At 43.8% G+C, this 27,500-nt stretch overlaps 2 protein-coding genes and 1 long non-coding RNA gene across 6 annotated transcripts in view; all 3 read left to right on the top strand.

The window, feature by feature from the left end:
- Window positions 1-27,500, top strand: part of LOC138969523 (cilia- and flagella-associated protein 337-like) — a gene marked incomplete in the record, with an annotated part of 96,679 nt that overhangs the window by 63,020 nt on the left and 6,159 nt on the right. The window contains 6 exon segments of the mRNA XM_070342346.1: window positions 1,824-1,878; window positions 3,817-3,925; window positions 4,905-5,070; window positions 6,309-6,478; window positions 7,117-7,276; window positions 9,125-9,253. Coding sequence (XP_070198447.1) covers window positions 1,824-1,878; window positions 3,817-3,925; window positions 4,905-5,070; window positions 6,309-6,478; window positions 7,117-7,276; window positions 9,125-9,253 — 789 coding nt within the window.
- LOC138969525 (uncharacterized) lies at window positions 9,715-22,664 on the top strand. 2 transcript variants are annotated; one of them, XR_011456488.1, is made up of 5 exons: window positions 9,715-9,953; window positions 11,751-11,819; window positions 16,377-16,471; window positions 18,703-18,873; window positions 21,399-22,664. It is a non-coding gene; the product is annotated as an uncharacterized lncRNA (long non-coding RNA). The 2 variants fall into 2 exon arrangements; XR_011456487.1 differs by having other exon boundaries at window positions 9,715-10,051.
- LOC138969524 (uncharacterized) lies at window positions 12,137-15,398 on the top strand. 3 transcript variants are annotated; one of them, XM_070342347.1, is made up of 3 exons: window positions 12,137-12,422; window positions 12,774-12,864; window positions 13,204-15,398. In XM_070342347.1, the coding sequence occupies exon 3, from the start codon at window positions 13,660-13,662 to the stop codon at window positions 15,388-15,390; it is 1,731 nt and encodes a 576-aa protein (XP_070198448.1). In that variant the 5' UTR covers window positions 12,137-12,422; window positions 12,774-12,864; window positions 13,204-13,659; the 3' UTR covers window positions 15,391-15,398. The 3 variants fall into 2 exon arrangements, with proteins under 3 accessions (XP_070198448.1, XP_070198450.1, XP_070198449.1); XM_070342348.1 differs by lacking the exon at window positions 12,137-12,422 and having other exon boundaries at window positions 12,429-12,864.

Raw genomic sequence — 27,500 nt, 5'->3', positions numbered from 1 at the left:
TGATGTGTCTCACGTGTGAAGTGTATGTTACAGAGGGAGATGATGTGTCTCACGTGTGAAGTGTATGTTACAGATGGAGATGTGTGTCACGTGTGAAGTGTATGTTACATAAGGAGATGATGTGTCTCACGTGTGAAGTGTATGTTACAGAGGGAGATGTGTGTCACGTGTGAAGTGTATGTTACAGAGGGAGATGTGTGTCACGTGTGAAGTGTACGTTACAGACCGGCCCCCGTAGCGCAGTGGTTAGCGCATCGGGCTGCGGGCCGGGAGGTCGTGGGTTCGAATCCCATCAGGGTCATGTGGGTTTTTCGGGCTACGGTCGGCTCCTACCCAGAGTGGAAGTGCTATGGTTCCTATGGGAAGGCTGGAATCACACAGCCGAGTGTCATTCACTTAACGAATGCGACTTTGAGGGTGCTCAGGTTCTGTATACCTGACCAACACCGCAGGTGCGGCAGTTCTCGGGCCTGGTTGATGCCAGGATATATTATGACAGTAAGCGTAGAGTGCTGCCCTGTCACGTAGTCTCAAACCAAATTGGAAATCCATAGCATCATCATTATAATCATCCTCATCTCATTAATCATCCAAAATTATAAAATGTCCTTGCTCTTGTGGCCCTTCATGCCCGGAGCTCTCATGGTGACCTTGGTCTCATTGTTCCTGTTCCATCCTTCCCTGAATAGTACTTCTGCTGTCAGTCTTCAACGTGTGACGTTCTGGGGGGTCGACGGAGGGACGTGGTGGCGGTCTGCTCTCTGGAGGGGACGCTCACTTAGTCTGGCTCCGCGACTTAGCAGTCAATGTCGTTAGTAGGGGGCATAGTAGGTAGTGGGCTGAGTCCGTTAGCTCGGGACAGACCCACTACTGAACACCGTCGAAGTGACTCAGCAGAAGTGCAGTGTCAACTTCCGAGGGTAGCCTACCGCAACGACCCGACATCCCTCCCTGGAGCGTCTGTAAAATCGACAGGTCTGGCAGCGGAACGAAAATTCAGATGTGGATGGAGCAGCGAATGCAGGGACGGGGCGGCGTGAGAGAATACCGGAACAAGGAACAGGTGTAAGGACCACAAAAAAACAAAAAACAAAAACAAGTGTACGTTACAGAGGGAGATGATGTGTCTCACGTGTGAAGTGTATGTTACAGAGGGAGATGATGTGTCACGTGTGAAGTGTATGTTACAGAGGGAGATGATGTGTCTCACGTGTGAAGTGTATGTTACAGAGGGAGATGATGTGTCACGTGTGAAGTGTGTGTTACAGAGGGAGATGATGTGTCTCACGTGTGAAGTGTATGTTACAGAGGGAGATGATGTGTCTCACGTGTGAAGTGTATGTTACAGAGGGAGATGTGTGTCAAGTGTGAAGTGTATGTTACAGAGGGAGATGATGTGTCTCACGTGTGAAGTGTGTGTTACAGAGGGAGATGATGTGTCTCACGTGTGAAGTGTATGTTACAGAGAGAGATGATGTGTCACGTGTGAAGTGTATGTTACAGAGGGAGATGATGTGTCTCACGTGTGAAGTGTATGTTACAGAGGGAGATGATGTGTCTCACGTGTGAAGTGTATGTTACAGAGGGAGACGATGTGTCTCACGTGTGAAGTGTATGTTACAGAGGGAGACGATGTGTCTCACGTGTGAAGTGTATGTTACAGAGGGAGATGATGTGTCTCACGTGTGAAGTGTATGTTACATAGGGAGATGATGTGTCTCACGTGTGAAGTGTATGTTACAGAGGGAGATGATGTGTCTCACGTGTGAAGTGTATGTTACAGAGGGAGATGATGTGTCTCACGAGTGAAATGTATGTTACAGAGGGAAATAATGTGCCCATCACCACTGTAGCCTACGTCGACATGTACAAAGTCAGGTCGGTGAAAAGCAATACTGCATGGGATGAACGAGAAGCAAACCGATTGGCTTAATTGTACTTGAGTCGCCATGTTACCAAACTATTATGGCGAATTTGACCTGAAGTCCAAGAGTAATTTAGACACTTTCTTAACAATCTAGGCCCTTTGGTTTAAACAACATTTTGTTCAGAATTTCTTCGCATGAACAGTTCAAAACACACAGCTAGGACACGCACTCAAGCAAATGCTTATATCACGTGACCATTTAGGCCCTTTGCCTCCGGCGGAGCATATGCCATTGACGACGTTTCTCCATCGTATTCTGCACAACAAAAAACAAAAACAATGTACAGTACATGACAGCGGACAAGAGCGCCACATGTATGTACAGAAAAAGTGGAGCGAGCCTTATTGCTGGGACGCCCTATCTGGGGATGGCCATTGTGGGTATAAATGGTGGCGTGTTGTAAGACAGTGATTGTTGTGCAGGGTAGAAATGGTGGAGTGTTGTAAGACAGTGATTGTTATGCAGGGTAGAAATGGTGGAGTGTTGTAAGACAGTGATTGTTATGCAGGGTAGAAATGGTGGAGTGTTGTAAGACATGAGTGTATGCTGTGCAGGGTAGACATGGTGGATTGTTGTAAGACATGAGTGTATGCTGTGCAGGGTAGAAATGGTGGAGTGTTGTAAGACATGAGTGATTGTTGTGCAGGGTAAAAATGGTGGAGTGTTGTAAGACATGAGTGTATGCTGTGCAGGGTAAAAATGGCGGAGTGTTGTAAGACTTGAGTGTATGCTGTGCAGGGTAGAAATGGTGGAGTGTTGTAAGACATGAGTGTATGCTGTGCAGGGTAGACATGGTGGAGTGTTGTAAGACATGAGTGTATGCTGTGCAGGGTAGAAATGGTGGAGTGTTGTAAGACATGAGTGATTGTTGTGCAGGGTAGAAATGGTGGAATGTTGTAAGACATGAGTGTATGTTGTGCTGGGTAGAAATGGTGGAATGTTGTAAGACATGAGTGTATGTTGTGCAGGGTAGAAATGGTGGAGTGTTGTAAGACATGAGTGATTGTTGTGCAGGGTAAAAATGGTGGAGTGTTGTAAGACATGAGTGTATGCTGTGCAGGGTAAAAATGGCGGAGTGTTGTAAGACTTGAGTGTATGCTGTGCAGGGTAAAAATGGCGGAGTGTTGTAAGACTTGAGTGTATGCTGTGCAGGGTAAAAATGGCGGAGTGTTGTAAGACTTGAGTGTATGCTGTGCAGGGTAGAAATGGCGGAGTGTTGTAAGACTTGAGTGTATGCTGTGCAGGGTAAAAATGGCGGAGTGTTGTAAGACATGAGTGTATGCTGTGCAGGGTAAAAATGGCGGAGTGTTGTAAGACTTGAGTGTATGCTGTGCAGGGTAGAAATGGTGGAATGTTGTAAGACATGAGTGTATGCTGTGCAGGGTAGAAATGGTGGAGTGTTGTAAGACATGAGTGTATGCTGTGCAGGGTAGACATGGTGGAGTGTTGTAAGACATGAGTGTATGCTGTGCAGGGTAGAAATGGTGGAGTGTTGTAAGACATGAGTGTATGCTGTGCAGGGTAGACATGGTGGAGTGTTGTAAGACATGAGTGATTGTTGTGCAGGGTAGAAATTGTGGAGTGTTGTAAGACATGAGTGTATGCTGTGCAGGGTAGACATGGTGGAGTGTTGTAAGACATGAGTGTATGTTGTGCAGGGTAGAAATGGTGGAGTGTTGTAAGACATGAGTGTATGCTGTGCAGGGTAGAAATGGTGGAGTGTTGTAAGACATGAGTGTATGCTGTGCAGGGTAGACATGGTGGAGTGTTGTAAGACATGAGTGATTGTTGTGCAGGGTAGAAATGGTGGAGTGTTGTAAGACATGAGTGTATGCTGTGCAGGGTAGACATGGTGGAGTGTTGTAAGACATGAGTGTATGTTGTGCAGGTACATCGTGACGGGGGGCTGGGGTCGCCATGTCAACCTTTACATCGATGACTCGCCGGAGCAACTGCCCTTTGTCATGCCCTTGCTGCCTCGATGGTGGGATGACGCGGTGGGTGTGTGTGCCTGTGTGTCTGTTTGTGTGTGTGTGTGTCTGTCTGTCTGTCTGTCTGTCTGTCTGTCTGTCTGTCTGTCTGTCTGTCTGTGTCTGTGTCTGTGCGAGTGTGTGCGTGACGAAGGGATAATACATTAAATGAGGAATGAAAGCATGACAATGGGATAATGAATGGAAGCATGACGATGGGATAAGGAATGAAAGCATGACGACGGGATAAGGAATGAAAGCCTGACGATGGGATAAGGAATGAAAGCATGACGATGGTATAATGAATGGAAGTATGACGATGGGATAATGAATAAAAGCATGACAATGGGATAAGGAATAAAAGCCTGACGATGGGATAAGGAATGAAAGCCTGACGATGGGATAAGGAATGAAAGCATGACGATGGGATAATGAATGAAAGCCTGACGATGGGATAATGAATGAAAGCATGACGATGGGATAAGGAATAAAAGCATGACGATGGGATAATGAATGGAAGCATGACGATGGGATAAGGAATGAAAACCTGACGATGGGATAATGAATGAAAGCCTGACGATGTGATAAGGAATGAAAGCATGACGATGGGATAATGAATGAAAGCATGACGATGGGATCAGGAATGAAAGCATGACGATGGGATAATGAATGAAAGGCTGACGATGGGATAAGGAATGAAAGCCTGACGATGGGATAATGAATAAAACCATGACGATGGGATCAGGAATGAAAGCATGACGATGGGATAATGAATAAAACCATGACGATGGGATAAGGAATGAAAGCATGACGATGGGATAAGGAATGAAAGCATGACGATGGGATAAGGAATAAAAGCATGACGATGGGATAATGAATGAAAGCCTGACGATGGGATAATGAATAAAACCATGACGATGGGATAATAAATTACATGAGGAATATAACCATGACGATGAGATCATAAATGACACGAGGAATAAAAGCCTGACGCTGGTTGTGACAGAACAAGAAGGGCCACAAGCGGGACATCTTGTGCTCTGATTTCTCGGGGCGGGACAAGCTGGCCACGGGGGGGTTTGATGGCGTGGTGTTGGTCTGGAGCATCGAGACTGGACACCGGTCACTGCGCATCGTGCCTCCCGCCCCTCTCGCCTGGAGCGAGGCTAGGTGTAAGTGTGTGTGTCCGAGTCTGTGTGTTTGTGTGTGTGTGTGTGTGTGTGTGCGTGTCATGTGTGTGTGTGTGTGTGTGTCTCTCTCTCTCTCTCTTTCTCTCTCTCTCTTTCTCTCTCTCTCTCTCTCTCTCTCTCTCTCTCTCTCTCTCTCTCTCTCTCTCTCTCTCTCTCTCTCTCTCTCTCTCTAACTCACTTGTTTCAATCAACTCCTTCTCGGTATTCCACCTTCAAGCATAATCCGGCCTGCCCGAAGCCACGCATTGACATATTTAAAACTAGTCTTTCATACTCGGGAGCCTATGTCTGGAACTCCCTACCTACATGCTTAAAATCGATCAGTAACCTTAAAACATTCAAAACACATCTGCAAAAATACATTCAAACATCACTTCAATGTGATGTGCCTGGTTGCTCAAACGTATGTATGCCTTCTATCCTTCTGAAATGTGCATGTGTGTGTCTTGCGTCAACTTGGTGTGTGTTCTGATAATGTATGGTTGTATTGCCCGTATTGTGATATCTGTATATCACATGTCTGTAAAGAATGATCTTATTCTTATATTACTATTATTGCGTGTGTCTGCGTTTCATCATAATAAGTTTGTTCCTATGTATTCCCATTTCGATTATAACCATTTTGCTTAGATCAGGACTAGCTGTAAGAAAGGTCCTACGGACCTAATGCTATCTTTCCTGCAATAAAGTTCAAAGTTCAAAGTTCAAGTTCAAAGTTATTAGTGTTATTATTATCATTATTATTATTTTATTGTTATTAATCTTATTACCATGAAATCATCATCATTGCCTTCATTGCTATTATCATTGTTACTTTTGCTATCTTTATACTTCATAGTTTTTATTTAGTTAATCTATAACTTTTGATTTGCTTTTGAATGTTACTTATTACCATATGTATGTTTCGTCAAATTCGTAGTGTCCATATACTCTTTTCATGTGTTGTTTTGTTCTCGTCTTTGTTTGCAAGGACAGATTGTAAGATTAGGCAATGCCTAAAATCTCCATCCTTCTGTAATAAAGTTTAATCAATCAATCAATCAATCTCTCTCTCACTCTCTCTCTCTCTCTCTCTCTCTCACTCACTCACTCACTCACTCACTCACTCACTATCTCTCTCACTCTCTCTCTCTCTCTCTCACTCACTCACTCACTCACTCACTCACTCACTATCTCTCTCACTCTCTCTCTACATCTATGTGTGTCTGTCTGTATGACAGTGGGGTCTGACCGAGGCGTGAGCTGTGTCCACTTCCTCAGACTTCGGTCCAAGCTGCGCAAGGGAGGCAACCTGGTGGTGGGGGGCCCGTACGGTCATATCTCCATCTGGAACACCAACTTTGCCACCCATGGCACCGAATCGGCCGTCGCCCTGGCTTCCTTCCCCGTGGTACGTGTAGCTGTACTCCGTCTTTGGGCGCGTGGTAGAGGGCAAACTTTGCCACGCCTTTATTCTGAGATATCTATGTTCAAGTGACTGTGTGTTGTTGGGGAGATGGCTCATGAGTTGTCAGACCTATCGTTCAGTATTGTTCAACTTTCAGTGTTTCCCTGTTCTGTCGTTGGAGGGAGAGGGGAGGGAGATAGCGAGACATACACAGTGTGAGACAAAGACAGTGAGAAAGAGAGATAGGGCCTAGACAGTGAGAGAGAGAGAGAGATAGGCAGAGAGTGAGAGAGAGAGATAGACAGAGAGAGAGATAGACAGAGAGAGCGAGAGAGAGATAAGAGAGAGAGATAGACAGAGTGAGAGAGAGATAGACAGACAGATAGAGAGAGAGAGAGAGAGAGATAGAGTGAGAGAGATAAACAGAGAGAGAGAGAAATAGACACAGAGATAGACAGAGATAGACAGAGAGAGAGAGGTCACATCCAACAGCAACGTAACACAGCAGTATTGAAAGCATGCGCGTTTCATAACACACACACACACACACACACACACACACACACACACACACACACACATATGCATCAACCCCCTACCCCTTTACACCCCTCTAACATCCACCGTCCTCTGACCACCAGAACCCTGAGAACAACAGTGAGGACGACATTGTGGGGGTGTGCGCCATGGAGAGCGACAGCGACAACACTACGCTGGTTACAGGCGACAGCAGCGGCCGTGTGACAATTTGGGACATCTTCATGTACGCTAAAACTGGCAGGGAGGCCTACGCGCCAACACGTTAGTAGTGCTAGTACCCTTGTTGTTGTTGGTGTTGGTGTTGTTGTTGTTGCTGCTGCTGCTGCTGCTGCTGCTCTTCTTCTTCTTCTTCTTCTTCTTCTTCTTGTTGTTCTTGTTCTTGTTCTTGTTCTTCTTGTTCTTGTTCTTGTTCTTGTTCTTCCTCTTGTTCTTGTTCTTCTTCTTCTTGTTCTTGTTCTTCTTCTTCTTCTTGTTCTTCTTCTTGTTCTTCTTCTTGTTCTTGTTCTTGTTCTTCTTCTTCTTCTTCTTCTTCTTCTTCTTCTTCTTCTTCTTCTTCTTCTTCTTCTTCTTCTTCTTTTTCTTGACTCACCTGAGTAATCAGCGAGTCAAGGCAATCAGTGTTTGACTGTATGGGCGGCCTTCTGTGAACAAAAAGGATGAGGTTTTCTCAGATGTTCTGAAGCTACAGCTTGTAAGGGTTTGATGATCTCCCGGCATGCCCCAAGTGTGGTTGACCCTTGTTAAATTGCAAGGTCACAACAGGGTCATGTGTCGGTCATAAAAACTTGGCATTTTCTCAGATGTTTTTAAAACGACACTCTTGACATTTGCACACCTCAACGTCACACACAAGTACATAAGCAGACCATATTACGAGAAATTGTTACGACGTGGTCAACCCCCGACGTTAAAACCCAGAATGACAAGCACGCAACAGTGTCCTGTGTGCCGTAGGTGGCGGTCGTCAGTCTGCTGGTCACAGTGTGTGGGCAGTGAGAGTAGTGGTCAACAACAATGATGTCCTCAGTCTGCTGGTCACTGTCTGTGGGCAGTGGGAGTAGTGGTCAGTAACAATGATGTCAGTCTGCTGGTCACCGTGTGTGGGCAGTGAGAGTAGTGGTCAACAACAATGATGTCATCAGTCTGCTGGTCACTGTCTGTGGGCAGTGGGAGTAGTGGTCAACAACAATGATGTCATCAGTCTGCTGGTCATTGTGTGTGGGCATTGGGAGTAGTGGTCAACAACAATGATGTCATCAGTCTGCTGGTCATTGTGTGTGGGCAGTGAGAGTAGTGGTCAACAACAATGATGTCATCAGTCTGCTGGTCACTGTGTGTGGGCAGTGGGAGTAGTGGTCAACAACAATGATGTCATCAGTCTGCTGGTCACTGTCTGTGGGCAGTGGGAGTAGTGGTCAACAACAATGATGTCCTCAGTCTGCTGGTCATTGTGTGTGGGCAGTGAGAGTGGTGGTCAGTAACAATGATGTCATCAGTCTGCTGGTCACTGTGTGTGGGCAGTGAGAGTGGTGGTCAGTAACAATGATGTCAGTCTGCTGGTCACTGTGTGTGGGCAGTGAGAGTGGTGGTCAGTAACAATGATGTCATCAGTCTGCTGGTCACTGTGTGTGGGCAGTGAGAGTGGTGGTCAGTAACAAGGATGTCAGTCTGCTGGTCACTGTGTGTGGGCAGTGAGAGTGGTGGTCAGTAACAATGATGGCAGTCTGCTGGTCACTGTGTCAGGGCAGTGAGAGTAGTGGTCAACAACAATCATGTCCAATCATGTCTACACTGAGCAACGCCACAGTGGACACTCTTCACTGACCACATGCTCCAGCTCTTGTTTTCCAATCTAAATAAAGTGATCAAATGTATATTCTTGCTTGAAATAGCACAAATGGTGTGCGGTTGAATTGAATACAACATTAATTTTGATACACTCCATAATCCAGATTGTTACTTGAGACTTGACAGGGGGTGGTCGCTCGCATCACGGTAGCTTCTGAGGACAAGTTAGGGAAAGAAAAGACGAAGACGAATAGGATGACCCTCCCCACACACACACACAAACAAAACAAAGCAGGACAATAAGCAGCTGGTGTGTTGCAGGAATGCAGTACTGGACGGCCCACATGGTGAGTGTGACTGGTGTCCGAATAGTCGGAGCGAATCGCTTTGTGGTGACCTGCGCCGGTGATCGTACTGTGCGACTCTGGAATCTGCGTGGACACTTTGTGGGTATGTACCCCTCCCCCTCCCCTCTCTCTCTCTCTCTCAGTCTCTCTCTCTCTCTCTCTCTCTCTCTCTCTCTCTCTCTCTCTCTCTCTCTCTCTCTCTCTCTCTCTCTCTCTCTCTCTCTCTCTCTCTCTCTCCCTCCACCCATTGCACACCGGTTGGACCGTATATAAGGTAACGTCAAATTATGCTTGTGCAACGTATGTGGGAGTATCACTTATACCCTCAGGATATCTCTTATCCTGTTGCGTAGCGTTACAAATAGAGAACAGTATACCGAAATGGGAAGGGGAAAAAATCGGATCGGGAATTTACAGGACGTCCGCTGTGCTCTCAATCTTCAGTAGTTATAAGTCCCTCTTAATTTATCCGAGTTGAGTCTGTCTAAATAATGCCATTTTCTCCACCCCTTCTTTTTTACTTTTTTAATTTTTTTTTTGACTGTGCTTGAAATGAAAGTTATTTGTCAGATCGTTTCTACTTTTTTGTCACTTGAAACATGGCGGACATCGGATGAAGTCACGAGTGGGGCGGTTTCGCCCTGCGAAAAGAAGCTTCGTGCCGGTTGTAGATCGACTACAGTACAAGTAGGGTCGGCAGGCCCAAAACACGCAAAATAAACCTAGATTCCTCTTCTGGTTCCTCGCGTTGCGAGTCGTCATGGGTTCGCTCCTCAGCCGATTCAACCCAGCAAGGACTCCAAGTAGGTCAAGGAGACGGTGACGGCGACTAGGCAAAATCCCAAAGTAGACTAGATCATTAGATGAAAGGACGTTATACCCATTCCGTAAAACTCCAAAGGTATGTAAATGACTTAGGACATAAATCGGAGGGTTAGATTGCAGTTGATTCGGAGCAATGAATTTACAACGCTAAAGTTCAAAACTTCTACACCATGACCATACAATTTACAAATTACTTTTTTTTTTTCATTCAATTTCAAACTCAAAGATTCCATTTTGTTCTGTCTGTGTTTGAACTGCATTTCGACTCTCAGCATCATGATATTGATAATGACGCAGAGCAATCAACACCTACTGAGCTAAGTTCTTTTTTATGTCTGTTGGCTAGTACAACAGTACAACTTGAACTACAAGTACAAGGGCCATGAGGTTGACATAATTTGGGGTTGGTTAATTTTGTTTGTTTGTGATGTTGCCACATAAGGCTTTAGCAGTTTTTAGTCCCATGACTCATTGAATGTTTTAAAGATCTACATATATATTTATGTATGTCTACACACCAATGCCTCATGCACTGAGGAATTCCTGTTATGATGATGTATTGGTAACAATTCTGCAGATTGCTCCAATTGTAATACTCACTAATACTGGTATGATCATAATGACATGTAGTACTCACTACTGCTGACTCAATCAGTCAATGAAATTAAGCCATGAAACTACAGTGTTGCAACTGGATTTGTTACACATATTTGTTATGCGGTGTCTGCATGAGGAGAGGTACAACCTCTGTCCCCTCTGTTAAAATAGCAAAATCTAGATCGGCACTTTTCAGGGTGAGTACGGGTAAGGTCATCAAATCTAGTTTTTATGCCACATGTTTGCCAAGATCTGCAGTCTTGGTTGGAGCAAAACAACGTTTGATTTGGAACAAAAAGGACTGGGTGGTCGGGTGGTAACGCACTTGCGCTCAGAAGTGAGAGGTTGCGATTTCGACCCTGGGTCAGGGCGTTAGCAATTTTCTCCCCCCTTTCCCAACCTAGGTGGTGGGTTCAAGTGCTAGTCTTTCGGATGAGAAGAAAAACCGAGGTCCCTTCGTGTACACTACATTGGGGTGTGCACGTTAAAGATCCCACGATTGACAAAAGGGTCTTTCCTGGCAAAATTGTATAGGCAAAGATAAAAATGACCACCCAAAATACCCATGTGACTTGGAATAATAGGCCGTAAAAAGTAGGATATGTGCCGAAATGGCTGCAATCTGCTGGTCGATGTGAATGCGTGATGTATTGTGTAAAAAAAATTCCATCTCACACGGCATAAATAAATCCCTGCGCCTTGAGTCCGAGTCTGGAGATACGCGCGCGATATAAGACTTCATATAACATCCTGACTGCTTGCTGTGCAGAGGAAGTGTTCTTTTTAAGAAATGCATTCAAATAAAACAAATGGAGAAATGCCCACTGAACAGAAACAGCCAGGCTCCTAATGTGTGGTATGAATCCAAGTTGAGAGAGATCAGCTGAGCTAGGATTTTACATGGAACAAGATCATCCCTCCACTTGCATACATACCAGAAATGAACATACAGTGTGCTTGATGTGGTGATCAAGTGACATTTTGCTATGAATTTGTTTAAGCAACTAGTAGCTTCTTCAGCGTTAATTCATTAAACAATTACTATATTCTTAGCACATAGAACACCTTGCTAAGTTAAGTTATGCGTGTGTTTGTTATTGCAATGTAAGACCTCATGACATAGATATATAACAAAATAACACATGATGAGATTCTAAATATGTTTTGTTTACTTGCAGGTCTCAGTTATTACCAAGCCCTGCCTCATTCTTCCCGCAACAGTGACATGGTGCTGTTATAGAACACAAGTAAGGCTTTTGATCATTTCCAAAATACACTAGCAATAGATTGTGAGTGCAACTGGTAATGAGAATATTTTACCACAAAAGGCTAAAGTACAAATAACAGATTTATGATGTTGGAAAAAGAAGTCCGCCAGAGCAAGTGATTAGTGTACCAGTTAGCTAGGGTGGATATATTATATAATTACAATTTACAGTCAGCATAAAATGTTCAGGCCAGTCTTGAATTGTTCTCGCCCTGTGAATTCACCGGCAAATCAGATGGCATGAAGAAATCAATGGTATATTATGCTCTGCATTGAATGAACCATCTCCAGTCATTCTGAGTGACACACCTCTTTAACCTTCACCGGGCTTCGTGTTTGATACCCCGATTATGGCATCCTGGGTCCTACAGGACCCATATTTTTCAAAGAAGGATAAAACTGTTTATACTGATTCGGATGATGTGGGTACCACAGGACCCATACTTTTTAAAGAAGGTTGCACAGAGTTATTTGTCTTGGCGATGTAATTCTTTTGTTTCCGTGAGTACTGATCATCGTGACACATTGACAAAATGGCATCAGCAAGCAAGGCAAACCTCGAGGAAGCTTTCAGAAATGTTGGGTAAGCCATTTTAAATCCTTTGTTGTCTAAACTTCGTTGGTACTAGAAAATGAACGGCACTGTAATAAAGTACTTTCAACAAGTCAGAACATGATCTCTTTGTGTACTTGGAACTATTTATTCATTTGGGTGTGATAATGAGATTCCCATGTGCTTCAGTTATTTAGCTGAGCTGGAAAAAAAATATATCAACGTGCTGCGCGTACTGTCTTGTGTTTTATAGACTACTTTGTAGATGTACAGTGATGATCAGTGATGCATGGTGGATACAACGTCCTAGTGAGTTAACACCATTTTCACCCTAATGTTAGTTCTGATTTCACCAATATTTTACATCCTTTGTGTCTGTAGCGCGGACGTGCCAAAGGGGATGGTGCATATCCTGCACCACGTGGGTTCCACCAGGCAGGATGTGTACAGGTCAATGTGGAGCAGCCTCATAGTAAGTTAGTTTTACTGTTTTCATTTATACAAAGTGTACTGTTTGTTGATGGCACAGAAGTGTTTATTTATTCGATATCTGGCCTTCTAATTGGAGACAAAGAATGTGTGCAAAAACGTAGATTATCATGTGGTCATTTTGATATTCACACTGTATACCAAATAAGTTCTCATTGCAATGATACTTGATATGTTGCACACACACACACACACACACACACACACACACACACACACACACACACACACACACACACACACACACATGCACACACCAGAGAGAGAGAGAGAGTGAGTTTTCTAACTCGTAACTGAAATTACTGTGATTTTTTTTATACAGTACGTTGGGAAACTGTCGACGTCTGGAAAGAGGACACTGGTGTATCCCACCCGCGTCGCTGGGGCCGATTCGCCCTGCCTCTCGTCCATGGGTTCTACTGCTTCGTCAAAGGGATTTCCGGCCACAGGATTTCTTTCAAGGGATCGTGGCACTTTCAAATCGTTACCATCGACTTCCGGTTCGCATCCTACGGGAGTTCCGGTCGTAGGTGGTAACGGCAATCCGTTTCCTGCCTACGCTTCCGCTCAGGCGGTTGCGGACGGTGGGGGACAGGATGGGTCAGCTTTCAGAGCTTGCCCTTAAGCAGGGTCAGAAGAAAGGCGGTTCCACGCAGTCTTCGTCTTTTCGTGGCTCTGGGCAAAAGACGCGGTCGCATAGGGGTGGCAGCCGTTCTCGCCCCTATAATAAGAAGCCTTCCTTCGGGAAGAAGGGGTCAGGTGGTAAACCTAACCCCCAATGAAGGCTCCCCGATCCAACCACTCCTCTAGCCCCTACCCCTTTGGTAGCGGGCGGCCTCTCAAGGGCCGTTCCAGCTTGGTTGTCTCTCGCGAGCAGCCCTTGGGTTATGGGAGTGGTTCGATCGGGGTTCCGGTTGCTCTGGTTAGAGGACAAGGCTCCTTTAACCAGAACAACACCCAGTTTCAGGTTTCCCGCCGATCCGGAGGCATGTGCCGTCATTCAGGCGGAGGTGCTGCTGCTTTTGCAGAAGCATGCGATAGAGGAGGTCATCGATCGTCGATCCCCGGGGTTTTAAGGGAGACTGTTTGTCGTCCCGAAAGCGTCAGGGGGTTGGCGACCGGTGTTGGATCTGTCTCCCTTGAACGGCTTTCTCCGGAAGGTTCCGTTCAAGATGGAGACTCCAGCGTCTGTCAGGGAGGCCCTTCGTCCGTTGGACTGGGTCACTTCCATCGACCTGACAGACGCATACTTCCATATTCTGATGCACAGGTCAGATCGAAAGTGGCTGCGGTTCCTGTGGGGCGACAGGGTGTTCCAGTTCAGGGCGCTGCCGTTCGGGCTTTCGTTAGCGCCTTGGATCTTCACCATGATAGTGCGCCAGCTTTGCGCTTTAGTGCGGCAGCAAGGGATTCGTCTCAGAGTTTATCTGGACGACTGGTTGGTCCTGAATCAGCTAGAGTCCCTGTGCGATCAGCACACCCGGATAGTCTTGCAGACTGCGAGAGACTTAGGTTTCTCCGTGAACCAAGGGAAGTCCGACTTGGTTCCCTCTCAGCAGTTTACGTATCTGGGCATGGTGTTCGACACCCGAGCTTGGACTGTTTGTCCTGCCCAGCGGAGGATAGACAAGCTACAGGATCTGGTCAGGTCCCTGTCGAGCCTCCGCCACGCGCCAGTCAGGGTATTGGCTTCACTCCAGGGCCAGATGGAGTCGATGTCTACCCTGATTCCGCTGGGCAGAGTTCACAAACGCCCGTTTCAGGCGTTTCTGAACTCTGCCTGGGATCCAGCCTCTCAAGGTTGAAATTTGTCTCTTCCCCTTCAGGGATGGTTCCTGGAGTCAACGAGGCAGTGGTTGGATTCGGCCTGGCTGACTCAGGGCGTTCCGATTTCACTGCCCCTTCCGGAGTTGCATCTCTTTACCGATGCTTCTCTTCAGGGTTGGGGAGCTCATCTGGAGGGGAACACAGCTTCCGGTCTTTGGGACCAGGCTCAGAAGTTGTTGCACATCAACATTCTGGAATTGGAAGCAGTGCGCCTCGGGCTTCTGGAGTTTGTCGCCTCTTTGCGAGGCAAGCAGGTGTTGATCCACACGGACAACACCACTGTGGCCGTGTACCTGAACAAGCAGGGGGGCACGCGCTCGCTAGTTCTGTCCAACAGAGCATGCGAGATTCTCACTTGGGCGTTCCATCAGGGGATAGTGATCTCAGCGAAGTACCTTACGGGGTGCCTGAACACCTTGGCAGATTCGCTCAGTCGCTCATCGCAGGTACTGCACTCGGAGTGGACTATCGCGCACCAGGCACTGCGGCGTCTTTGGACGCAGGTGGACAAACCTCTCTTGGATCTGTTCGCCACCCGGTTCTCTCGGCGTCTCCCAGTCTTCGTGTCTCCGGTACCGGACCCGGAGGCTTGGGCGGTCAACGTCATGGGAATATCCCTTTATCACTGCTGCGCTTAAAAAGTGTGGGTCCTGTGTTACCCACATCATCCGAATCGGTATAAACACCTCCATCCCTCTTTGAAACGTATGGGTCCTGTAGGACCCAGGAAACCAGAATCGGGTATATCAAACGACGTCATTGCTGATTGTTTTCTAATTTGACCGATTGACTTAAAATTTGGGTCATAGGAAGCCATGCAGGTGGCCGAGGAATACACCAAATTTCATTAAAAAATTCGTATTAGCACTGGAGTTATGGTCATTTTTATGTGCCTCTGGGTCCTGTAGTACCCAGGAAGCCCGGTGAAGGTTAAAAAAAACATGCCAGTAATTAAATCCAGGCTACATGGGGATGGAAAATGACCCTGGCAATTTCAACCTCTGCTTGTGCCTTTGTGTAGCAGGATTGGATATGGATCTTCAAAAGCCTTAGTTCATTTGTTTGTATCATGTATGACGTTATAAGTTAATACTATTAGTCAATTTCAAATAGCAGAGTTATTTTCAGAGCTTTCTAACCTCAAACCCTGTCTGCCCCGTGGAATCTAGTTTGTAATTCAAAAGGGTATTTTGATTTTGACTCAGTTTCTTTCTTGCAAGTTCATTCTTTTCTCGTTCTAGGTACTAAACCACTACTGATGACTGCCTGCATCAGGGTTATAATTTATGAAGAAGTCAAAATGCACATGTATATATAACAGTTTACAATTTAAAGGCACACTTGCCTTGTCACTATAGTGTGGGTCACTGTCTCAGATATTATATATGGCTATGCTTTAACATGGAATCCCTCATCTTGGCCACATACCATCTTGCTGTGGTGAGTTAACTCAAAATATGGGATATTTTCACAAACATTCAAGCTGATCTATGTTGGTATGCGTCCAAGTAGAGGGATGATCTTATCCCAAGTAAAAGCCTGACAAGATCTGAGACTGTGATTGTGAAGCAAAATGTTTTTACATAGTAAAGTAAGCCTTTAACGAGAAAGTATGTCTATTGCACTGGGTGTTTTATTATTATTACAGTATATATATTTTTCTTCCAGGTAGTCTCTCTTTAAACTGACTTTCTACACCATGGTGTCTCTGGCAGTGTTATATTGGCAGAAGACAGTTGGAACTGGATATCCTCATTTAGATGGTAGGCATGTTTTCGGCTTTTGTGTTGCTATGGTGTGTGTGTGTGTCTGTGTTAAGGCCATGTCAGACGCACAACACAAAACAGTGTTTCCTTTCAAAACAAACACAAAACAGCGTGTTTCCCATGTGACATCCCCCAAAACGCGTTTCAGAATACACTGTGTTTTTGCATCGTGTTTTGGGTTTTAGAGCATGCTCTAAAATCTAAAAACACGTTTTGGTAGTCAGCCAATGAACGCGGACGATCAACTCAAGTGACTCGGTTTCCGGCACCACGGAGATAGAAAAAAAATGGCAGACTCAGATGTGGTACCGATTCAGGGTAGTATCGGACCCATGAATCCTAACTAGAGTCTATGGATCCTGTCACGATTGAAGAGAGGCAATAATATCAGTGGGCGCTGCCAGCCGTGTTGTTTACAAACCCAAACACAGCGCGGTAGCTGAACGGGTCAAGCTGACACTGACCGTATCAGTGGACACTGACCGTATCAGTGGACACTGACCGTATCAGTGGGCACTGCCAGCCGTGTTGTTTACAAACTCAAACACAGGGCGATAGCTGGACGGGTCAAGCTGACACTGACCGATATTTCTGTGAAAACACGCACCGCGCTTCATCTGTGTGTTTCGCATGTGACATCCCCTCTTTAAAAACATGTGTTTCCCCGACGTTTTGAGATGGTGTTTTTGTCGAAAACAGGGTTTTGTGTTGTGCGTCTGTCTCCGCCTTTAGACACATACCAGAAATAAACACACTGTTTGCATGCTGTGGTGAAGTGACATTTTGTGATTTTTTTTTAATGAACTAGTACAGGTAGCTTTTACAGCATTTATTCATAACACAATCGCACTTTTTGGGGTATGTGAACAAGTTAAGAGATCAGGGTTCGACACTAGCGGGGGCGGGGGGCGGAACGCCCCAGAGTTTTGTGTTCCGCCCCAAACATTGCCGAAGCTTGGGGCCCACTCCGCCCCAGGATAAATTCCAACAATGACAAACCGAAAATTCTAATGCCAGGAGAGCCAATCACTAAAAATCGCCAAAGTCGTCACTGAAATTTGCGTTACGATCAATGCCGCAGTCAAGAAAAAAACACATTCAAATCGTCGAAGGACAATGCCGTACGGGAAATAACTCCCAGATTGCGCTCTTTAGCGTGAGAGATAAGTATCGCCTTCAAATGCCAAACGCAAAATGTGGCGACACATCCCTGGTGTAAAAAGACATGGAAATGAAGATGAAGAACAGGGTGGAGAGAAACGAAAAAAGGAGACCGATGCAGCCAAAAGCGCGAAGCGCTGTCGTAATTTCAATGTCAAATGGTTGAAAGAATTTCCCTGGCTTCAGTACGATGAAGAAAAACAGACAATGCATTGCCGCACTTGAATACTGAGAGTGGGCCCCAGATTTTTTTTTTCCGCCCCAGCAATTTCCATCTCTGGGGCCAGTGTGGCCCCAGGCCAAATAAGTTAGTGTCGACCCCTGGAGATCATGTCTTATCCCATTTTAAAGCCCTACCAGATCTGAGACGGTGAGCCAAATTGTTTTCATGAGAAGGAATGTGCCTTTTAGTGAAATCTATGTACTTTACAAAACATATTTTAAGAAATGAAATGTGTTACAAGTAACAGCCATAGGAGTGATAGCCTGTAGGTGGAATAATAATCTTCAATTGCCTAGAAATGATTATCTGGTTAAGAATGACCTCTTCAAGAAAATTAATGCAAAGCATTTTGATGTTTGTGACGATTAGTTACTCTTTATCACATTTGGTCGCTGATTTTGCTGTCAGTGTCAGTGTTGGGCAGGTGTGCGTCCATGATGTCATTGCTATTGAAAACTAATCTGTACTGTAAAGTAAATGTACCCATACATGGCAGTTGTCTGGTCAAACCGGGGGCCAGCCATGACTGGGACTGATGTATCCTCAGGCACTCGACACCAGGTGGGCGTGGGCCAGTGGTTGGGGTGTGATTCCCTGCCTTACACCACCACAAAGTGTTGTATCAGTAGACAAGACTGAGCAGAACTTCTGCCCCCCCCCCCCCCCCCCACTCCCCTCACCAATTGACCACTCAGTGCCATGTGCCTGTGGCTGTATCATAAACACTTTGTGACAATAGTTGTTACCTCCTTAGAACATATCTTGTGATGCTCCTCAGTGTTTGATGTATGCTAACTGGTGTACTTATAACATAGTGTTCATATGAAAGTTATATGTGTTGCAGCTCATCCAGATCACAGGTACACAAAGGAGCTGGTTCCAGTGAAAACATAGGCGCATGGAACTGCTTATGGACTACTTTAGAAAGTGTGCTGTTACAACCAAGACTCTCCAGTTAGGAAGGTCTGCGGAAGGGTGCTTGTTCTGTTTCCTCGGACAGGCTTTTCAAGACTAGGTAGGTTAAACCACATGATTGGGCTTTAATTATGAATGCACTTCAAAGTTCACTTATTTCATTATCTGGTACAAGTTCTCTTGCATGTGGGTGTAAGGCTGAAGAAGAACCTCTGACAAGTCAATTTTCAAGCAACTGAGCATGAACCCAGGTAAAAAAAAAAAACAGAGCTCTCTTTCTCTCTCTTTCTATTGGTCTGTTATTCATAGAATGACACTAACAGTGACACAAGTAAAAAATCTGTATCATTGTCTTGACCTCCAGAAATTTGGTAGAGAATAAGATGACTAATAGTATTATTTTGATTATTTTATGGTCATTACTGTGGACTCCCCCCACACACACACACACACACCACCCCACCCCTGCCCCTTTTAAGACACCCCAATCTAAGACTCCTTCCTATTAATGACCCTGTTTACGCAGACTTCTTGTTCATAACATCTGTAAATTCACTCCCATTTTAAGACTTGCTCCTTTTTAAGACCTGATTTTGCTTATTTTGGATTTCGAAAAAGAGAACAACAAATCCCCACTCTCTAGCCAGGCACATGATTTTTGTATGAACCAAGTTGAGGGATGGCATTTGTATAGGCCTGACCAGATCTGAGATGTTGAATCTATTGCTTACAAAGAAAGCATTGTGTCATTAAAGGCACACTACTTCTCTTCGCCGTCTCAGTTCAGGCCAGGCTTTAACATAGGATAAGCTCATCCGATGATGAAATGAAAGTTTTACGCCCTTACGGCAAAGCCATTAGGGGCATGTTACACGGGAGAACCCGGCTTTGTATGAAAATAGAAAATAAAAATGCGGGGGGGGGGGGGGGGGGGGGGATGTAGACAGCTGGCTGCCGGCCGCTAGAGGAGACCTGAAATGGGCTAGGGACCGGGTTGGGTCGTCTTGGGTCAGTGCTGAAATGGTTACTTTTTTGGCTGTTGGCCGAACGGACACCCGGGCTTCATATTTTTGCATGCATGTATTCGTGTTTCCAAGGCCTGAGGCTTTCGCTGTGACCCTGGGATCTTTATCGTGCGCATGCGTGCACACGGGGGTGTTCGGACACCGAGGAGAGTCTGCACAAAGTTGACTCTGGGACACACATCCCGCGCCGAACTTGGGGGTTGAACCCACGCTGATAGTAACAACCGGTTTTAAAGCCAGCGCCTCTACCGACTGGGCAAACTCCCCCCCCCCCCCCCCCCAATTTGTTGGGGTCAAGAAGTTCCATGGAGGGCGGGGGGTATGGAGTAACACATAGTGTTTTGCTCAGAACATTCCCACCCATGCAGAGCCGCGCTATGGGTACGCATTACCGTGAAGCTGGCAGTCAGTGCTACCAAATGTCGTCTGTGTCTACCACTCGGTGGTGACTTAATGTGGGTCTATGTAAGCAGATGCCAGCGCAAGCAATCTGATGCAGAGTCAGGAGGCGGTTTGGTACAAGAGAACCTTAGAGGCCACAGCCTCGGCCGTCTAAGGGATCTGTGTGTCTGGAGGCACATTTGGTTTCTGAGGTTCAAGCGGAGCTGTTGCCTCTGCTCCCAAGTTCCCGTGTCTGGAGGCGTTTTTGGTATGGTAGCAAACCTGTAGGTTGGGGCCTCTGCCTTTATAAGCTCATCCCTCAACTTGGTCACATATGAACAATCAACACACTGACTTCTTGCTGTAGTGATCGAGTCAGAATTGCCAAGGCGTGTACATGGAATAAGATCATAATTCTAAATGCTGAAGTAACATTCTGTTTCCTATGAAGCTAGGCTTGATTTTTGGTATGAATCCAAGTTAAGGGATAGCATGTGTAAAAGCAGAATTGTTTACAGAGGCAGCTTTGTGTTATTAAAGGCATCTCAGATCACCTGCCAGGCTTTTTTTTTTTTTTTTTTTTTTTTACATGGGGTAAGACTATCCCTCCACTCCGGCACATACCAGCAATAAACACAGTGGTTACTTGTGATGAAATAGTGGCAAGACAGATGATTTAAGCATCACATAACCTTCCTAAGTGAAGTCAAGTCGTGTGTGTGTGAGCATAGAATGTTGAGGACAGCCTTGAAATTTTCTGACTGTGTGAATTCAACAGAACTGCTGTAAATCTGGCGCAGTATAGTTTTTATTGTATGAAACTTCATTTCCAGTCAGGTGCTATGAAGAAATCATATCAGGTTATGCTTTGCAGTGAACCACCACCAGTATTTATTTATTTATTAAGGAGATTTCTATCGCGCATAACTAAAAGCACTATTTCTGAGTAACACGTCATCTTAATTAAAGCATGCCAGTATCGCCAGGCTCCTTTTGGGTGGTAAATGTGGATCTTCAAAAGCCTAAGTTAAAAAAACAAGATGTAAAAGTACATTTTGAATAGTAGGTTTTTTTCAGAGGGCAGATATCACAAGATATGATCGTTCAACTGCATGTATGCCTCATTACTAAAACAAAAATTAAGTGGTATTTTACTCGTCTTTCTGGTAAAACATATACACCATCAATATATTATAATAATGATCTTGCTTGTTTACAGATGGACAACAGCTGCTGCCAGGACTAGGTTACGCATAAAGAAAACAGTCAACACTTGGCTGGTGCTGGAGCTTCTTTGATGTCTATATCAACAAAAAAAAGACAGACAGATACCAGCTCATTCAAGACCATATCCCCATTTTACTCACACAGAACAGAGAGCCATCTTCCGCCTTCGCACAGGACACTGCTGTCTGAAGGTACACCTCAAAAGGATAGGTTTTGCACCTACAGCGGACTGTGGCTAGGGTAGGAAGAACAGACTCTGCAACACGTTCTGAGAGGGTGGCCTTTCCTTGCCACCCCTGTGCAACAAGACTTGGCCAGAGAGCACACATCCAAATGCAAACACTGAACACTGAAGAGGAAGAAGAAGAAGGTGCCCACACAGAAGGGCATGAATCTACTTTAAGGGCAGAAAGGTTTACAGCAGTTTATAGACTTGTAGCAGATAACATGATTGTTGAGACAAAATTACCTTAAAGGGAGAAAACGAACAAGCTAAATAGGCTGTACAGTACTTCACTTGAACAATTTATAAGGTTCCCTGTAATGTATTAAGTATCAAGAACATTTACAGATCACAAGACATTGTGTTTTCTTTTGTTTGCAATACAAATTTTTCACAATAAAAAGATATGCACTTGGCAAGATCCTTAAAATGTAAAACTAGTACGTGTGACAATTTTGAATTGTTCAGAGATGGTTTTGCTTCAGTGGTAAATGTTTTAGCTTTGTTATAAGATTCTGTTACTGAAGCATACTTTAAAACCTTGACCTTCCAAGTCTTGAACAACATACCCTAACTGTGTTAGCACCCTGGGCTGCGATCATTGTGTTGAGCTACTTAACAGAGGACTCCTTGGTTTTATTACATAGATATACTTTGGTTAACTTTAATTATTTGATAAATAATTCTAATACAGGACAACTCCCCCATCAAATGTAGAAATGTCGTCTGCATTTTTATTTTGTATTCTGCATATTTTAAAAGGCTATTTTTGTGCACAGAACATGCATCTGCAGGGAGGTTTAGAGGGTGAAGTTAGGATCTATTATGGGGCATGCAGCACCACACCCATTTTGTGTGTGTGTATTTTGTGTTGACACATAAGACACTGTCATTCCAGCAGAAACCTGTGATGATGCACATTTTATTGCAGTAACCAGCTGAAATTGTATGTACGTTGTTATGAAATTGACAAATGATCCCTGCTTTGCAATCCTGTGTTAATGATATTGCCAAAATTAAAACGTGGAGGAAAAAGTGAGTGTAAACCTATTCTTGTGGTGGTGGTGGTGGTGGTGGTGGTGGTGGAGGTGGTGGTGGTGGTGATGGTGGTGGTGGTGGTGGTGGTGTGTGTGTCTGGTTAGTGTGTGTGTGTGTGTGTGTGTGTGTGTTTGAGTGTGTGTTAAACAAACAACAACGACAAACAACACCAAACCTTTATCAAACAAGCACAACAAAAACAAATTACACAAAAACTGGCAAAAATCAGAATATCAACTGAGGAGAAAAAAACAGTGGCTGAATGCAATACTTATTATAACTTAAAAAGTAAAAGTGTGCATGTGATGTGTGCGTATGTTTGAGTGTTTTAAACAAACAACAACAAACCTAAATTAAACAAGCACAACAACAACAACAAAACAAACATGGCAAAATTCTGAATATTAACTGAGGAAAAACAAACAGTGCCTAAGTACGAGACTTATTATCAGGAAAACAACGGCAAAACTCACAATGTCGTATGGAATAAGGTAAGAGATGTAAATCATGGTTTACAGAGAACATCAGTACTGAGTTCTGTCATGTTTTATTTTCTCCAGAGTGTGACGTCTGCAGAATGATCGATACAAAAAGCAGTGTCTCCAGTCATGGCCATATGCTGCTTTCCTAATTTTTGCTTTGCACTATTTTTGCTTTGTGCACATATTTGAACCTTGTGGTGCTATGATTCGGTTCTTAAAAGAAAATTATGACTCACACTCACATACAATCCTTGTTTTTGAATGTTTTAAAACATTGCTGCTTTCTGCTTTGAGCCTGGAGGAACAAAAATAATGACTCTGAAGCCGGACTGCCGAGAGGAAGAATGAGAGGGAAAAGAACACGCAGCCATGAAAACACACACAACTCCCTGACAGATAAACTGCTTATATGTTCCAAAATCAAGAATCTTTAAGCGCGCACGCACACACACAAACACACACGCGCACACAGAGAGACTCTCCTCGTGGAAGTAAAGGTATACTCGAACTTGAAAGTAAGTATAAATGTTTGATACGAAATAAACCTGTGATAAAAGTCTTTTTATAAATCATCGGTACCAACAAAATTGTCACAACACGTAAAAGGACATACTGTAGTTTCAAATTAGTAACAATCTAAGCCATTTTAATCAGCACTGGTGTCCGGCAAGCACTAACAGATACAACAGCACGTGTATGCATCTTGAAGTAATAAGACCTTGAAGTAGGCCTAGAGTTTACACTATGCATTATGTAATGCTTTAATTCAGCTGCCTAACTGTGGAACTTTGCAAATGTGTGAGGACCGTTTCACAAAACAGACAAAACACCCTCTCAGTTATTTACACAAATCAGTTCCAGAATGTGCGTGTTCCTTTTCCGTCTCTACAAATTAATGTTATCTGGGGGGAAAACGAATCATTGTCGCTTCCGCCCTCAGTTATAATTGCCTGAGCATAATAGGAAATGCAACAGGTGTAGTCTTCCGCCTGATTTTTAGTCAAGATATTTCGACACAGAATGTTTCTTTCTTTTTTCTTTGTATGTTCACAAGCTCACATACAATCATTTATGCAACACTGACAATAAGACCAGACCAGAGTTGTGATTGAAATGGGCAGTTTATTTAATAAAGCTCCAGAATGAATAAAAATACATGACAAAATAAGGTGGTCCCGCTGTACAAAGCCGGTTACCAAACACACACACACACACACCAACACACACAAACACACTCACGCACGCACACACACACACACACACACACACACACACACACACACACACACACACACACACACACACAGTAACATTGTACAACTTACTGTCACATTCAAGCGGGAACACCAAACAAAACGTATCATCAAATGAAACAACATTTTAAGTGGTCAACTGAGCAGATGAGCACAAACCACACTTGAAATCTTCACATTTTAACACTTTCTCCTGTATCCATAAAAGTCATTTATGCTGACTAGATAATGACATAATAAAATGACATCAATAAAACCATTCCCTTTTTTATTTTAAAGAAAAACAAGAAAATTAAAATAACGCAAAGAACTGATGCTCAGTAATTCAAAGTTGGGTATCGATCTCAAATGTGTGCATAGCTAATTACATGTAACCGGCATGGACTGGGGCTAGAATTGGCCTTTCTGTCAGGCAACTCGGCCTCTAATTGGTTTTATATTGTCTGATCCCCCTCCAGAAAAAAACAATACCATTTGCCCCGTGCTTCTGCGCCCACAAAAAATATTCGGGAATAAGAAAAGTTCAAATTTTAGGCACCCCACATACAACCTTAATTGTCAGTCAATTACTTTACTGCAATCAACGTTGATTTTAAAGTACCATGTCATTATTATTTTGGAGATAGATTTGAAAAAGTCCATAATTGCAGACTGCGTATTGGTATGAGTGATTTGAATTTTGATTTACTATGATGTCAGCGGCACCTCAAGGATTGCCCCAAATGTGAGTGCGGTTACCCAAGGGAGACTGCTGAGCACTATTTGTTGCATTGACCCTTGTGTAGAGATGTACGATTATTGTCAATTGATAACTGATTATAAGTTTATTGAAATATTATTGAAAGGCATCCCGCAATATTCCCGGAATGTCAATCAGACCATATTCATAACTGTACAAGAATTTATTAAGACCGTAACAGGCATGTTCCGTACATGAGCCTCTACATTTTATTCATAATGTTCATTTGACACTGTCATGAGACAAATGCTGCCTGACCAATTGTTCTTCGTAATTTCTCTCGTGTTTTGTGTCCTTGTTTCGACTTATCGATTATGGCCCAATCGTTATGTAATTTAGTGCCATTTTCGCCGATCACAAAATGTATTAACTTTGCGTGTGTGTCTTCTGTGCATTTAATATTATTGTGACGTGACCCACTCTTCCAACATTTCTGGCGCTCCAAGTCTTCTTCGTCCTTTTTTTCCCCCTTATGCTGAATTCTGTTCTCTCGTACCCCATTTCTTTTTGTTTCTTGTTTTTACCCCCACCAAGTTCTGTTCTACCACCCCCTCCCTTTTTTGATTGCTTGCGCATCAGGTTTGTCTGTTTGTTTTCGTTGTCTGAAATGAGTAAATGTATCTAGTCCGCCATCATGCTAAACTTTGTTATGTACATACCAGGATGACTTAAAATAAGCATTTATGCTTGAGTTATCTTAAAAAAACAATGCATTGTTTCTGTCATGATAACAAATTGAATAAAGTTTTGTAAACCAATGGACTGATTATAGTTGACCCTGATATGTGATTACGGGATAGTGTCACGTTAATTTATTTCTACTTTCACTTGTACTTTTGTACTTAAAACAAATCACTGTGATGTAAAAGTTATATTTTTTTCCATTGTGAAGTGTCGTCAGTCTCCTCAAGGTAATGCAGTCAAACTCAACCAAAAGTTGGAGGGGCTTCTTCATACTTTCAGTGTGTGTGTGTGTGTGTGTGTGTGATTTCTTTTTCTTTCTTTTCTTGTCGTTCGCTGGTAGATCGTCAGTCCGGACTGCAGAGCGAAACGTGCTGTGTGTGATTTCTTTGACACTATGCACGTTTGTATATAACCGCCTGTGCACAAAAAGAAGAATATAATCGAATCTTATCATTCATTTTTGCTTAATTGATTGATTGGTATGCATGTTTCTAACAGTGAGTGTAGTGCGCTTCCCAAGCATAAAACGGTGCATGACTCTGGATTTGCGTCTGAGATATTGACACATCACTGTGAGAAAAAGCGTTAATGAAAAAAGAAGACTATTTATTTTCCTTGAGCATTATCTTTAAGTGGTGTGCCAAAAACTTTTAAATTCAAAAATTCAATATTTAACTTTAGGAAAAGCACGCAGAGAGAAAACCACGCTTGTGTGTTCAGAATAGTCTCCATGTGGTATCAATATAAATGATTCAAATGTATGGAAGAGAAGCTGTTTCTGCTGGATTAATACACACACACAATTGTGCACTCACACATAAGCACGCATGCATGCTCACACACACCACACACACACACACACACACACCCACACACACCACACACACACACACACACACACACACACACACCACACACCACAGAAACAACAAATTCATTATGACAAAACCAAATACGAAGTCCTATTTCACAAATTTTATATCTTCTCCTTTTCACCATATACAAATACAGTCACGGAGTACATTTATAAGGCCAAATTATTAAGAAATATTATTTTCTGTGCTTGAATTACCCAGTGTGTAGCATGATCACCACGAAGGTACAATTCACAGAAGTTGAGTAATCACTTTACAAAACCCATACCAGTACCACATTGTTATGTAAATCCTATTATTAACCCACACAAATAGAAGAAGATAGCTTTGTGAAGACTTTCATTTTCCAACCAAATGCTGTTCAAACGGCTAGATTATTCTCTTCTTTCTGAATTTGGTGTTTAACGTCGTTTTCAACCGTTCAAGGTTATATCACGACGGGGGAAAGAGGGGGGGGGGGGGGGGGGGGGGGGGGGGATGGGATAGAGCCACTTGTTAATGTTTCTTGTTCACAAAAGCACTAATCAAAAAATTGCTCCAGGGGCATGCAACGTAGTACAATATACTACCTTACTGGGAGAATGCAAGTTTCCAGTACAAAGGACTTTAACATTTCTTCATACCAATCAATATGAGGCTTATATTGCGCGTATTCTGTGGGTACAGTTCTAAGCTCAGGGATTTATTTTAATTTTATTTTTATGCAATTTATATCGCGCACATATTCAAGGCACAGGGATTTATTTATGCCGTGTGAGATGGAAATTGTTTTACACAATCCATCACGCATTCACATAGGC

This window comes from Littorina saxatilis, linkage group LG6, assembly GCF_037325665.1.
Source record: "Littorina saxatilis isolate snail1 linkage group LG6, US_GU_Lsax_2.0, whole genome shotgun sequence".
Lineage (NCBI taxonomy): Eukaryota > Metazoa > Mollusca > Gastropoda > Littorinimorpha > Littorinidae > Littorina > Littorina saxatilis.
This window is presented reverse-complemented; position numbering and strand designations above follow the sequence as displayed.